Genomic DNA, 16503 nt, shown 5'->3' with positions numbered 1-16503 from the left:
AGGTTTTCAACATCCATTGTTAGTAATTGTAACAGGATAGATAAATGGAGTATTTAATCAGCAGATTATTGTAATCCAGGGTTTTCATGGATATTTTTTAAAGAAGAAATGGACTTGAAAAAGTAGTTTGAGATAGTTATTAAACTCTCCAGTGAAAATCTCCAGCCCCTGGTTTCTGATGATACTCCTGCTTATGTAATTAAGATGGGTGACTACTAAAGTTATTATAATCCACAAATTGTTTTTTTTTTTAAGAAGTTCAACATTAAAGCTTAGTAAGTACATCAGAGTGAAAAGAGGGGACACACTAAACTAGTTTTGTCACCATTGGAATAATAGTAATATGACACTCAAAAGTGGATTTTGCATCAGGTTAGGTGAAGTTTTATACTGGGTAAGACGTTTTTCACTGCATAATAATAATAATAATGAGGACTTTGTATAGCACCTAATCTTCAGAAGCTCTAAGTGCTTTACAACATTAGACAACACCTATAACATAAAAAAACATATATAATGATATTATTACAAAAAACAAACACCATGAAACTTAAAAAAAAAACATGCTGAAAATATTTAAGGTAGGGAACATTATTAGGTCTTTAAGTTTGTTCTTGCAGTGAAACGAAGTTAGTTTTACAAGCACTCTTGAATGGGATCACTGTGTCTTTGTGTCTAAGTTCAGTGGGCAATTCATTCCATGCTGCTGGGACCTGGTATGCAAAAGAACGTTGTCCTTATGACTTCATTTTCGTAGTGGGAATAATGAGTATACGATTATCAGAAGAGGAGCGTAAATATCTTGCTGGTGTGTACACATGGGTGAGGTCAGATAGGTATGTTGGACTGGAGTCTGTCAATGAAACAGCACAGAGAAAAAATTTTGTGTTTGATTCTGGATCAAATAGATAAACAGTGTAGGGTACAGAGCAGCGGGCAGGTGTACTCTGGTCGTGATACTCTAAGTATGATCTGAGCAGCTGTGTTTTGAACTTTTTGAAGTTTCTGAAGTAGATGTTGAGATGAACCAGACAGAATTGAGTTACAATAGTCCAGTCTTGAAAGTATTAATGAACATACAAGTGTTTTAGTGGTATCAACTGAAAGATATTTGCGAATGGAGCTGATGCATCTCAGCTCAAGATGTGCAGCCTTGCTTATGTTCATGACATGTTGGTGCAACATGAGAGTACTGTCCAGAGTGACACCTAGGTTTCATACTGACTGAATTTAATGTTGGTGTTACTTATATTTATTGTTGAGGTAAAGGATGTGGCTGAGAAAGTCTTTGTGTTGTGACCAGAATGGCCTCAGTTTTATCATCATTCATCTGCAGCTTGTTACATGTCACCCATGATTTCACATCAGAAATGCACCTCTCTACAATTTCAGTTGGGTGGCTAGATTTGTATATTTGGGTGTTGTCAGCGTACAATGGGTGAGACACTGGATGATGATCTATGACACTTGAGAGCGGCTGAATGTATAGAATGAAGAGAACATGTCCAAGAACAAACCCCTGTGGAACACCACAACATAGATTAATTGAGCTGGAGTGTATTCCATTTGCAGACAATTTGTTGACCAAGTAGGACTTGAACCATAGTAGGGCTGTATCGTGAATGCCAAATACATGCTGGAGATGGTGAAGTAATATATCATTGTCTGTTGGGTCAAATGCTGCAGACAAATCAGATGGTATCCATTACTTATAGTCAGAGTTTTAAAAATGTTTTAATGATAACAGCTTTTGAAAAATGGACAAAAATGTATTTGTTACCATGCTTTATAATTAATATAATGTTATTTATGTCATAAAGCTTATCATAAACAGTTCATCTATTTGAGTATCCTGTTATCTTAAGAATGAAACAGCACAGAAAGCCTGATAGGTACATTCATTTCAGTAATGTAAAATTATTTTCAGTAAAGAACAATGTGCTTTCTTTTCAAGAGTAAAATACAGTTTTAATTACTCACAAAACAGAACTATTTACTGTTCATTTGTGGATGTCTTTTATGGACATAAGTATTATATGTTAATTAATAATACAGTTTTATCTCAGTCATTAGGGTTAATTTATAATACAGTTTTATCTCAGTCATTAGTATTATATGTTAATTTATAATACAGTTTTATCTAAGTCATTAGTATTATATGTTAATTAATAATACAGTTTTATCTCAGTCATTAGGGTTAATTTATAATACAGTTTTATCTCAGTCATTAGTATTATATGTTAATTTATAATACAGTTTTATCTCAGTCATTAGTATTATATGTTAATTTATAATGCAGTTTTATCTCAGTCATAGGGCTAACGACATTTTTTATTTTTATTTAATTCTCTGTTTGGCCAGTAATAAGAACAATACATGTATGTACATTGCCCAAAGGCTGATTGCAAACATCAAGTCAAAAACTATTTTGGTCAAGTACACCATGCTTTAGTTTGAATGGAGGTCATGAAAACATCATGTGAAACTAGGAGTGCATTTATTCTGTATCACGCATTCCCTAGTTGTTTGTTGGATCAATAATTGAGAAGGTCAGAACATGACTAAAATTTTTTCACAATCTAATAATTTATATGTTCAAGAATTTTTTAGTGATTCAGATTTTGTTGATTTGGATTGCATGTGGAGACTATATAAGAGAATTGAAGAACCATATTAGGATTTTTCAGTTATATGCAGCATTTGTAAGAGTCATGAGAGGAAATTGTTATTTATTTGTAATATTTATAATATAATTTATAATAAATTATTTGTAATATATTCGTTGGACTTGCAGAATTAAAATATTTATTCTGTTTGAAATTATTCAAATTCTTGAACATTTGAAAATATATATATATATATATATATATATATATATATATATATATATATATATATATATATATATATATATATATATATATATATATATATATATAATTGTGGGGGATTTTGCAGGTGCTTAATGAGAAGAGTAACATTCAGGCTATGAAGATCTGGAATTCCCCTCAGGTCAGAATTAATTTCTACAGGGAGTGTTCCAGGACCTTCCAGAAGTACAAGGTCACGCCTGCCAGAGTGGCAGAATTCTTTGAGGTATGTTGCTAAAATACAGTATTTCTCCCATGATAAGACCAGATCTATCTGAAAAATTTGTAAAAATGTAGGATATGGGTTTATTATGAGAGATATCCATAATAAATATTTGCCAGAATATTGTCCAAAGGTGCAAGAGAGGAGGCTTATCATTAAGGATGATCTTGTCGTTAGATGAGGTATGTCAAATTTTTAATGTTATGAACAGTCAAAACCATCTGTTGTAACCACTGAGGGGTAAAAAGTCAAACTAAATTTTGTGTACAGTTGACCTTTATGCAGGTTCACCTTTCAGGCTTAGTTTTCGAACAAATACCATGCACTAAATACTAGTATCACTATTATTATTATTATTATTATTATTATTATTTGGTATAAACTTGCTTCTTTTGAAAAGTTTGTTTAATTTCCAGGATGAGGTACAGCAAACGGAGGAAGTTTGTGAGAAGGCATACCTATATGAGCTGTGCCTGGACTCTATATCAGGAGACTTGGATATGGATGACCGCTCATTGACCATGCAGCTGTACCATAACATGTGGACATTCCGAATCAAACACAAGGTCCAACAGATAGAGGTAAGGGTTCATATTTTACACAATAATTTCCCAGTTTTGTAAGCATTTTGATATACACTACTGTGGAAAATCCTGGGACTTTTTAAAAGGATGTATTTATAAAACAAATATTTGACCCTTTACAGCCCAACCTCATTATAACACTTTTCATTGTAATAAATTTTTTAGCTATAATGTGCTACCACTATTGACCGCATGGCCAAACTTAAGACATTGTAGTTTATCTAATGAATTGCTTTTTTGATGGTCATCTCCGCTTAGCAGAGATCTCCAGGCTAGATCTACAATCACTTATTGTACTTGGTTTCGGCCAATGTGGGTATGTGAGAAAACTTTCCAGTAGCTTCTTGTGTGTCAGTGGTTCTGTCTGGGGCTTTGATGAGTTCTTCCTCCACCAATAATACTGGCTGCCATGAATAGCCTATCTTGTGCTGAAAAACGGCATTAAACCCCTCAAAAACAACAACACATATTGTGCCAATATTTCAGGAATGTTTATTTTACTCAGAACTTCAAGTGGACAATACAGACCTTGATATAATCAACTCATAATGTGTGAAAAATCTGTGACCCTTTCTTTTCACCCATGGCTGCCAGCAGAAAGATTTCCCTATTTCTAGTGAATACACATGAACCTGTTTAAGCAGTCTTTGTGAGTCCAAGTAGAATGTTCTAAGAAGGATGACTAGCGTAACCTTCAGTGATGATTATTAGAGTCAGTTAGATTTTCTCTTCTAAAAACATTCACTTATTGATTGATAATGGGTCACATTTTTTATGTATAACAGCTTATTACATTGGCTCATTGATGATTTGTTTTTGTTCATGCATATTAAAGAGAAACAAGTGACTTTTATAATAGGCAACCATGGGTGAAAAGAGATCAGTGCTTCCTGCTTCTGACTTGTGATGATGGTAAATTACTGTATTTCATGTAATTTTTTGTACTCATAGAGTAATTATTAATTTCAGGGTACGAAACTTTATATGTAAAATAAATTAATATCATTTTGTGGTACTGACCCATGTACAAAGATAAAGGGATCATACCCAAACAAGGTCTTACAAGGTAACACACGTTACTCAACAACCTAACAATACTAATGTACAAAATAAATGTACAAATTTTGTCTCATTCAGCTCTCAACTCAAGATTCAAATTACAATAAAAAAGTACTCATAAAGACTTTGTTGTTATTAGAGAGAGAGAGAGAGAGAAACGGAGCGAGAGAGAGAGAGAGAGAGAAACGATAATGTCACAGTGTGCAAGTTCATGTGCATTTATATCATACTTTGTACAATGTGTTATGTTGGCAAGATGGTCTGAACATGTATTAGTTAGGGGTATCAGTAATTGGTATTAGCTATAGGTATCAGTTATTGGTATTAGTTATGGGTATCAGTTATTGGTATTAGTTACGGGTATCAGTTATTGGTATTAATGGATATCAGTTATTGGTATTAGTTATGGGTATCAGTTATTGGTATTAGTTATGGGTATCAGTTATTGGTATTAGTTATGGGTATCAGTTATTGGTATTAGTTATGGGTATCAGTTATTGGTATTAGTTATGGGTATCACATACTGGTATTAGTTATGGGTATCAGTTATTGGTATTAGCTATGGGTGTCAGTTATTGGTATTAGTTATGGGTATCAGTTATTGGTATTAGTTATAGGTATCAGTTATTGGTATCAGTTTTGGGTATCAGTTATTGGTAAATTTGTATTCAACTATATGAGTGCATGTTATCCAGAAATTAGGTGCAACTTGTAATCTTACATCAACATTGACTTTGTTATCAAATTTCAATAAACAAGAAAAGAACTTGAAAAAAAATGTTTTTAGTTAACCCTTTACCTCATAGAGCATAGTGACAAAGTGCAGCGCACTATAAATAGAACACCTGTTACCTAGTCGACAGCATACGCACAGGCCTGCCTGTGAACTGTTCAGCAATGTAGCATATGTTACGTTTAACAGCAATTTTAACCATTTTACATTTTTGGTACACATCAATTATATGTGGAAAAATTTAAGAGTAAAGTCCGATTGTTATAGCTGTGTAATTTTTTTTCACGGAAGAATTTTTTATGTGCTTTAAAATATTGAGAGAACTCGTTCACTGTCATGTCAGTGAGGCCGCATGACCAACCGTAGCTGCCATTTCCCATACTAGAAATTTACATGTTTTTCGTCTGCATCTACATCACTAAGTCATCTGAATTTGATAATTTATAAAAATTAATTGCTGCCTACATCAATATCAGATTCTTTACCTAAGTTATTGAATCTTTCATAGTTGTGATTCTAATCGTGAAAACTTCATAAGTAATGAATTAAATCCTGCCTGTGAACTGTTAAGCAATGTAGTGTATGTTACGTTTAACAGCAATTTTCACCATTTTACATTTTTGGTACACATCTATTATGTGTGGAGAAATTTAAAGGTAAAGTCCGATTGCTATAGCTGTGTAATTATTTTTTATGGAATAATTTTTTATGTGCTTTAAAATCTATAGAGAACTTGTTCACAGTCATGTCAGTGAGGCCGTGTGACCAACCATAGCTGCCATTTCCCATACTCAAAATTTACATGTTTTTCGTCTGCGTCTACATCACTAAGTCATTTGAATTTGATAATTTATAAAAACTAATTGCTGCCTACATCAATATCAGAGTCTTTACCTAAGTTATTGAATCTTTCATAGTTGTGATTCTGATTGTGAAAACTTCGTAAGTACTGAATGAAATCCGTGACCTCCATTTTGGAGAGTGGAGATTACGACCCATTTACTTTAAACAGCAGATATCGATCAGTGCATAAACAATGACCACGTGATCTGACGTAATTGTCATTCACTAAAATGAATGTAGTATCTAATAGGGGGGTTTTCCTCGAAAGGTGGTGCTATGAAAACCAGCTCAAAATGGCTGATGTTTACAGCAGGCATCAAAAGGCGCTTCCATGCGAATGGAGTAGAGGCATCAAAAGGTGCTTCCATGCGAATGGAGTAGAGGCGTCAAAAGATGCTTGATGAGGTAAAGGGTTAATGTGATTGTGTGTGTGTCATCATATTTATTCAAGGCGGTTTTTATTTGTAGCTTGCTGAAAGAGAGAGAGAAAAGAGAAGTTACAGGTCAATTGTAATCTTTTTTTTCAGTTACTTGACAATGTTATCTTCCTCATGTATTAGGACACTACTATATTCCATTGTCAATTAATACCTCTGAATTAATGATTCATTCTTGTTTTAATTATGACATACATTTTCATAACAACCACACGACTGTGCAGTGTTATTTAGACACTAATTAAATATGCTTAGAGCTTTGGTTATTCCAGTTGAAACCAAATAGAGGGCAAGATTCAACAGAAGAGGTCAAATCAGCGAGTCTTCCAAGAATGAAATGAGTCTATCTTTAATGAAATTAAAATCTGTCAATGTGCAATCAAGGCCATTGTCCATACACATGTTGTAAGGACAAGCGATCATATGCATCACTTGTTATTTGTACTTGCCAATAATGATAACAATAGAGGAGTCTATCATAGGATAGATTGGCAATAAAATGTTAATTATATCCGAGTCAGAACAGTACAGGTACTTAACACTATATATAAGAATTGATTTAACAGAACCAGCGACTTTCAAATTTATGATAAAAAATTACAAGGTTTTTATAATTTTATGTTTGTATAACTATAATGAAACAATAAAACTAGTTGACCATTCTGTGGTCTTCACTTTAGTATGTACTGAGATATAATGTTTGTTGGATAAGGAAACATCAAGTGGTGTTTTGTTATGGTGACAGACTTAATAAGAGAACTAATTAACAATGATATTTAAGGATATGTTCTGTAAAGGCCTTTGTCCAGTTATTAATAAACACCAGTAGATATTGTAATGATAATGATAGAGATTACGGATCAAGCATTGTATTTGCTCTCCAGTAAAAAAGACAAATAAAGATGGATCAAGGAATGAGAGTAGACTAACAGAAGAATTGTCATTTCAGTAAAAGATTATTAAAGGCCTTTCTGTACAATTATAAATGGTGATTATTTCTTTATTTCTTCATCTCCCGGTCATTAGTCACTGTGATACACAAAGTTAAAGAATGAGTCAGATCATTTTTATTTGAGGCAACAAATAGTTATGTTTTTCATTTGGTATTGTATGAAACATTTTCTCAGCGAAATAATCTATTCATTCTTTACATATCTATATCGTACATCTGTATTTTTTCATAGCCATTAGAAATGTGAACTTCTGTTCTTGATTCAGATGAAGAAAACATCAAAATATGTGGTTAAAAAGTAAAAAATGAATGAAATGAAATATAAATGGTGATTATTTAACTCATTAACTTCCTATTCCATTATTAAATGCCTCAATTACAAATTTACAGGAAGTTATCAAACAGTCAGATAAGTTTTAATTGAGGCAACAAATAGTTGTTTTTCATTTGGAATTATATCAAACATAAGCTCAGAACAAAATACATGGGTAATTTGAAGTATCTTCATTGTACATCAGTACGTTTTAAAAGCCATTTGAAATGTGAACTTCTCTTGATTCAAGTAAAAAACAAAAAATAAGTGGTTAAAAAGTTCATATATGAAAAGATCATTGACCTTTCTATATGCTCATAAATAGTGATTATTTTAATTCTTAATGACTTGTTTCTGTATTCAGTGCCTCACTTAAGAACTTACCCACAGTTAATCACAATTTGTATTATACACTTAGCAATACAATACTTTCATCATCGGACATCGAATTTGTACCTCATCATATTTTTGAAGCCATTTGAAATGGGAACCTTCCCAATTTTTACAATACAAAATATAAGGTTAAAAATTGACACAAAAAAATAAAACAACCATAAAACCCACCTTAATTGTATATGATCATGATTTTACTCTCATTATTTTTTGTAAAAACAAAATGTCAATACTTTTTGCAAATGAAAATCTTCTTAGTAGAACTTTTATGTACAACAATTTAAAGGATTTTCCAACAATAAAAAGTGTGGTGTATGAGAAAATATGACACATTTAAATAGTTATTATTTTATAGCTGGATTGTTTATGAGAAATTAAAGGATGCGAAAAATACATGACGTATGATAGGTGATTCTTTTTATCTCAAGAGGCCTGTTTTAAGCATTTTATATTTCATTTTAATGCACACCCTAATTGAAACATATAACAATGACCAATGTATTTTTTTCTTTTCATACAGACAGGACAGAGCTCAGACACCCTGGCAGATGACTTGTTTATGGTTGAGACTAGCTCAGAGAAACAAATCTCTGAACGGCAGCAGCAGCAGCAAAACAAAAGGGAGCTAATCTGCATTGGAAAGATGCCTCATATAATAGACCAACCTCTTGCCTCTGATAAGGTTAGCTACGGCAACTTAAATAAAACATTTTGCTGCCCTGTAAAATAGCACTTACGTTGACTATGGGGAGATATTGATTTTTCAGATTAACTTTGGTTATTCCTATTTGTCTTTATAAAGTCTTGAGTTTATAGATTATTTCACAGTCATGATAAAAGACTGTACATTTTGTAAAACCAATGCATAAAGTAAAAAAAAATTAAAACCACCAATTATATATATTGTAATGCACATAAGTCAAAGTAAATTTAATATTTGAGATGTCCTTAATTATTATAGCAATTTTTTTATGTACTATATATTTTGGAACACCTTAGAACTTTTTTCCACCTTGCTAGTCAACATTTTCCATCAGTCTTAACTATGGAGAGATTTAGATGGGATTGTTATATATCAAGTTGATATAAATTCTTTGTGGAATTTATACACATATTTATTTTTCATCCGTTTTATTCTTGTTTCTATTATAAAAATGCATAATTTCATTGAAAATTGTCAAGCTTTTAGTAATACCACAATGTTGTTGCAAACAAACAATAATTTTTCCCTGTTATGCACAAGGCCAGTTTACTATTGTTACTTTACACAAACAAATTGAATTTTATAACATTTTTCCCCTTCTCCAGTAATTTTTTTGTTGCCTGGAAAATTTAAATACCTTACTCATTAACATGTCACAATGTGGCACCAACAATGCAGCAGTGAAAATAGCACCTGGTTATTGTTCATTGATGGCATTGTTTACATTGTGGTTTCACAACATAAACATTAAATATTTGTGCTGAATGAAATATACCCATTGGTTTCAAATCATAGGCACCATTGTGCTGAGATTAATTAATACCTATGAAAACCAATAAAGAAGTCACAGACCTAATGCTTTAAAATTATTTGATTTTTTTTTATGTAAGCGACCTCATTATTCGCATTTACAAAGATGCTGCCAGGGCACATGATTGCATGAATCGTGCAAAATGTGTACGAATTTTCACACTTGGAGACCTCCTGCAAAACATTTTAAAGTGAAAATGTATCCTGCACAGTATTCAATTTTTATTCAGCCATTCAACTTAAAGTGTATCTTTTCATAAAATGTTTACACATCTAGTCTCTTCGTCTTTACATGATTTTTTAAAAAATTAAATTTGATTGGCACATTGGGCCTCTGAACAAGCATTATGTCATAGTTTGAACCTTGCATCAAGAAAGTTCTACAAATGTTTATAATACAGGCTGCCTAGGAAACCCAAAATGTCTGATTCCCAACGTGGTTCATCTTCAGATGATGATTTTGTTTGGCATATACTAGCTGATGGTATTGATGAAAGCAATTTATTTTTAAAGTTAGTCAGATTATTGGGGCTGGGAAAGTGTTAATGGAGATACCAATGAGTGATTTTGAACCAAAAAATGGTGTTAAATATAAGTCTTACGTACATGCTGGTTGGACAAAAACAGACAGCCTGCTGGTAAACCCCTCTTTTTAGTGGTATTTCAAAATTAAATGTAGAAGAATAGACTAACAAGCCAAAATAAAATACAGAATTTAATAGTAGGGTGCATTTTATGTTTCTTTTCTCATCACAGTTTAGCCCTGCAGGATCATGTGCTTCAAAACCATAAGGGTTAAGATAAATTTAAGAAACAAGAATCTAAAAATGAAATTAAATAGTAATGATGCTTATTTGATCAAATTTAGCTCTGTCTGAACAAGTAGACTATGATGTTAGTGGACTTACAACTCCAGTGGCCTAGTGGTTAGGCCATCCACCTCAGTTGCAGGAAGTTGCAGGTTCAAACCCCAGCCAAGTCATACCAAAGACTTATAAAAATGGTACTAGCAGCTGCCATGCTAGGCTTTCAGCATTAAGAGATTAGTGTTAGGACTAGTTGGCCTGGTGTCAGGATAATGTGACTGGGTGGAACATCATGCTACATGTCTGAGGCATGATGCCCCAGTGCTGGACATCTCTATAAATTGTCACACTGCAGACATCATAGTGATGTGACTGAAAAATTGTTAAAGCTACATTAAAATCAAAATCACACACACACACACACACACAAAGACATTAATGGACTTGAAATCCTAAGACAGCATAATAGACGAGTAAATCTTGCATACTAGTCAGTAAAGTACTATGTCAAGAAAGTGAAACTTTGGCAGAATTTGTGTTAATGAAAAATCTTAATTTGGAGCAAAAGACTACAGTTGTAAGCTTCAGAAAATTGTAGCTATTTATATATATGCCCCTTCAGACAACAGACTGTGAAAGAGGGTTCTCAACACAGAACAATATTCATACTTGTGTAAGGAACAGATTAAGTTCAGAAACAAGCAACAGATAAACCCTTATACAATTAGAGGCATCATATTTAAAGCTTTTGATTTTAATAGGGCTCTGAAAGAGTGGAGCAGGCAGAATATATGACTCAACTGATCGTGTGTGAATATCTGACTCAACTGATCATGTGTGAATATCTGACTCAACTGATCATGTGTGAATATATGACTCAACTGATCATGTGTGAATATATGACTCAACTGATCATGTGTGAATATCTGACTCAACTGATCATGTGTGAATATATGACTCAACTGATCATGTGTGAATATATGACTCAACTGATCATGTGTGAATATATGACTCAACTGATCATGTGTGGATATAGGACTCAACTGATCATGTGTGAATATATGACTCAACTGATCATGTGTGAATATCTGACTCAACTGATCATGTGTGAATATATGACTCAACTGATCATGTGTGAATATATGACTCAACTGATCATGTGTGAATATATGACTCAACTGATCATGTGTGAATGTATGACTCAACTGATCATGTGTGAATATATGACTCAGCTTCCTGGTCAATCTTATTTTTTGTGGCTATTTTGAGTATTGCAGTCTTGAATGGCATCTTGTCTCTGAATCCTCTTTACATTTTAAACACTTACCATTTGGATTCATTGTGTAGAACAAATGAGTATTGACACCTGAAAAATAATTCCTCCTTGCTGATATTGAAAAATACAAATAACAGGCACCATCGGACCATGGAAAACAATGGTTGTTATTGTATGGTTTAATGCCATTTTTCAGCGCATACTATACATGGCAGCCAGAGAAAACACATGAAGGAACCAACAACCCATGAGAAGCTACTGGCAAACTTTTTCACATACCCAAATTGGCCAAATCCAGGACTCAAACCCACACTGACGGAAGTGAGCTGGCAGTGATCATAACAGTGAGTGCTTTAGACCACTCAGCCACTCAGGGCCCCAGGGAAAAAATAACAAAATGAATAAATCTGCTAATATATTAAGAATAAGGAAGGATATTAATTACTAATTACTGTTTTACCATGCTTCCTGTGGTCTTGAATTACCATATTTACTTGCTTATAAGTTGATTACAACTGCAAACTGCACACACACATATCTGCCATCCACAATACAATGGCAGATCTGGGTTTGTGAAGTTTGTTAACAGAAATCTGTAGAACAAACAACTTAGACTCTGATCTGCTGGCACATTTTGGGATGACAGGTCAGGGTCTGTACTTTTTGCACTTGGACTCAATTTGAAAGCATGTATATATTGTACCTTTTTTGAATTTTCATGATAGAGATAAAAGAAAATATGCTCACAAAAGTAAGGTAAAGGTTTTGATAGTACTATATAACAGATATTTTGAATTGGCAGCTGAACACAAACAGGCGTAATGTGTTATGATCATGCTGATTGTGTCTCAGATTTTGGCAAGTACTAGGACACCAACAAGGATATTTGTTGTAGATGCATTTAAATCGTTGGACATGGATAATACATTTTTATTTTGTTTTATCCCAAGACTTACATCTATTATGGCATTAAGTCTGGTATATCTCATTTCATTCGTTGGTGCACCCTCAACTAGTGAGGCAGAATGATGAATCCAATTGTTCCTATCAATACCAAGGAATTCAAAGCCTTTCAGTTTTCCACACAAATTGAAGTACAAGAGGTCACCCAGAGTCAGTGGATGAAACTAGAGTGTCTATAGTGAACCACTAAGCCAGCCAAGAGAAAGTGAATTCTATACACATTTTTGTTTGTGTTGTTTGCAGACTTATATTTGTGTGCAAACTTTAAATGCTGGTGAAAGATATTATCCATAAGATTTCTTTGTTGTTTTGACTTTTGTCAATTTGTCATTAACATTTTAAGAAAAAAGGAAATGGTTCTGTTTGAAGTTTTGATTGTAATTGTATTTGCATCAACTTTGGTATATAGGTCTCTCCTATTTGATTTATGTGATGGAGTATTAAAGGTTAAAATATAGGAAGGTTTGGGAAATACCAACATTTTTCAGCATGCAGGAGAATAAATTTCTTGATATTAAATGGATTTTCATAATTGTCTCTGTTGTTATAAACAATGACAGTTTTAGGAAGGAAGAAAGTTATACATTTCATCTTTATTTTGACTCTTTCACAGGAAGAGACTGCATTACTCACATTGATAGGGGAACTTCTTGATGCAGGATGTATTAAAGAGAGCTGCCATGTGGCCACAGAATTTGCCATCTACAGTCAGGACCTGGCTATCATACTGGTCAGTCTGTATGAGCTCTGCTTTTGTATTTAAACAATGCACAATGAGAATGAAAAGGTCAAGTAATGACGTATCACATCTTTTGTCTAATCATAGGTGAAAACCTGTCACCAAACGTTTTTGTCTGCAACATAATTTTACAGGGAAAATATGTGATTTAAACCAAATTTAATATGCAGCTTTATCTTTATAATATCTCAAACAAGTTTGATTTCCAATATTCCACAGCATTTACAGGAGTAATGGCCCCTGATAACCCAGCCTCCTAACAATGGGCTCAACATAATAACTTCACCAAGTTTTGTTGGATTTTAAACAGATTTGGTATGCAGCTTTGTATTGATGAGACATTAGATAAGTGTAATTTCCAGCCTCCCATGACATCATTTACAGTAGGTATGACCCCTGATAGCCTATCCTCCTACCTTTAGCAGATCCTCCTACCTTTAGATCATCCTCCTACCTTTAGCCCATCCTCCTACCTTTAGCTCATCCTCCTACCTTTAGCCCATCCTCCTACCTTTAGCCCTTCCTCCTTACTTCTGTTTCTGTGCCATATTTTTACCTTAGATTGTTGGATTTCAGTCAAATTTGACATGCAGCTTTCTTGATTGTCCTCTGATTGTTAGTCCACCAGTTTCTGCATCATAAATTTACTAAGGATTGTTGAACTATCATATTGACAACCGAATATAACTTTATATGGCTTTATTTGTGTTTGTTGAGAAAGATGGAGTTCACTATAATTACAGATACATTACTTATAAGATCTTTGCAATGGTTTATTTTTATTTGTTCATTCTTAGAGTATTTCAGGAGGTTTTTCACAAAGTTTTATGTACAATGATTTTTCAATTTCATATGAGTGTTAACTATCAAACCAGATTACCATTGGCTGGGAGAGTAAAGTGGTGACCAATCACACAGAGTAACACATAGGTGTGTTTCCCTTTTTTCTTTTGTCAATGCTTATGTGGTTTAAATATTTCTTCCATGATTCATCAAAATAGGATGATACGACAGACTCTTTTGAAGAAGAAAATTTCTGTTGATTTAAGCAGAAGACTACTTGGTCTTCACCAGTTAATAATGAATACAGTGTAAACATCAGCAAGCTTGTTGAAAATTCAAACAAGAAAGAAAATATTGTTTTAACCTCAGAGATAAAAAACAGACTCTCTTCAAACTATTAAATAACAAAGGTATTATTAACAAGCTCATAGTAATCATGAACCCCAATAATTATCTAGAAAAAACACAAAGACAGCAAATAATGAAAACCAAAGAGATCTAACTGAAATCATAAAATGATTCAAGCATTGGTACACAAAATTCATGATAAAGGAGCAGTTGACGATAAAGTTTTCTATAACTTTATAAATGACATAATCCGTATACCAAGATTCTACCTTCTTCATAAGATATATGAAGGCCATATTCCCGACAAAATTGCAGAGACAGTTTTAAATAATATTAATAACAAAGTCCATCCAGTGAGATTCTACCTTTTACATAAGATACATGAAGGCTTTATTCCTGACAAAATTGCAGAGACAGTTTTAAATAACAATATTAATAATAAAGTCCATGCAATGAGATTCTACCTTTTACATAAGATATATGAAGGCCATATTCCTGACAAAATTGCCCAGACAGTTTTAAATAACAATATTAATAACAAAGTCCATGCAATGAGATTCTACCTTTTACATAAGATATATGAAGGCCATATTCCCGACAAAATTGCCCAGACAGTTTTAAATAACAATATTAATAACAAAGTCCATGCAATGAGATTCTACCTTTTACATAAGATATATGAAGGCCATATTCCTGACAAAATTGCAGAGACAGTTTTAAATAACAATATTAATAACAAAGTCCATGCAATGAGATTCTACCTTTTACATAAGATATATGAAGGCCATATTCCTGACAAAATTGCCCAGACAGTTTTAAATAACAATATTAATAACAAAGTCCATGCAATGAGATTCTACCTTTTACATAAGATATATGAAGGCGTTATTCCTGACAAAATTGCAGAGACAGTTTTAAATAACAATATTAATAACAAAGTCCATCCAGTGAGATTCTACCTTTTACATAAGATATATGAAGGCCATATTCCTGACAAAATTGCCCAGACAGTTTTAAATAACAATATTAATAACAAAGTCCATGCAATGAGATTCTACCTTTTACATAAGATATATGAAGGCCATATTCCCGACAAAATTGCAGAGACAGTTTTAAATAACAATATTAATAATAAAGTCCATGCAATGAGATTCTACCTTTTACATAAGATATATGAAGGCCATATTCCCAACAAAATTGCAGAGACAGTTTTAAATAATATTAATAACAAAGTCCATCCAGTGAGATTCTACCTTTTTCATAAGATACATGAAGGCTTTATTCCTGACAAAATTGCAGAGACAGTTTTAAATAACAATATTAATAACAAAGTCCATGCAATGAGATTCTACCTTTTACATAAGATACATGAAGGCCTGAAAAAAATTACCCAGAAGACATTTCAGTAGTGGGAATAAATCACTTACTGAAAAGTCAGTAGTTTATGTTAAATCCATCACCTCATGAATTGAAGATATCATGGATTTTATAAATAAAATTACTTTTGGTCACAGTGGATATCACCTCCCTCTACACTAACATTCCCAGTCATGAATGGTTAACTTCAGTGATTAGAATCCTAGCTACTTAGAAACCCCATTATCATCTCTTTAATCAAAACATCTTTTTCCTTTTGAAACTGGTTTTATGCCAAAATGATGTGACCGT

At 32.9% G+C, this 16503-nt stretch overlaps 1 protein-coding gene across 2 annotated transcripts in view; it reads left to right on the top strand.

The window, feature by feature from the left end:
* The window catches only part of LOC149800574 (spatacsin-like), a 174567-nt gene that overhangs the window by 109994 nt on the left and 48070 nt on the right, over window positions 1–16503 (top strand). For both annotated transcript variants that reach the window (XM_089954521.1, XM_089954520.1), the window contains exons 28-31: window positions 2959–3096; window positions 3510–3674; window positions 8928–9089; window positions 13579–13695. In XM_089954521.1, the coding sequence (XP_089810647.1) occupies window positions 2959–3096; window positions 3510–3674; window positions 8928–9089; window positions 13579–13695 (582 nt within the window). The remainder of the gene's footprint in view (window positions 1–2958; window positions 3097–3509; window positions 3675–8927; window positions 9090–13578; window positions 13696–16503) is intronic.

This window comes from Sinohyriopsis cumingii, chromosome 4, assembly GCF_028554795.1.
Source record: "Sinohyriopsis cumingii isolate HCF-2022 chromosome 4, ASM2855479v2, whole genome shotgun sequence".
NCBI lineage: Eukaryota > Metazoa > Mollusca > Bivalvia > Unionida > Unionidae > Sinohyriopsis > Sinohyriopsis cumingii.
The sequence above is the reverse complement of the archived record's forward strand: the minus strand, read 5'-3'. Positions and strand labels throughout refer to the sequence as shown.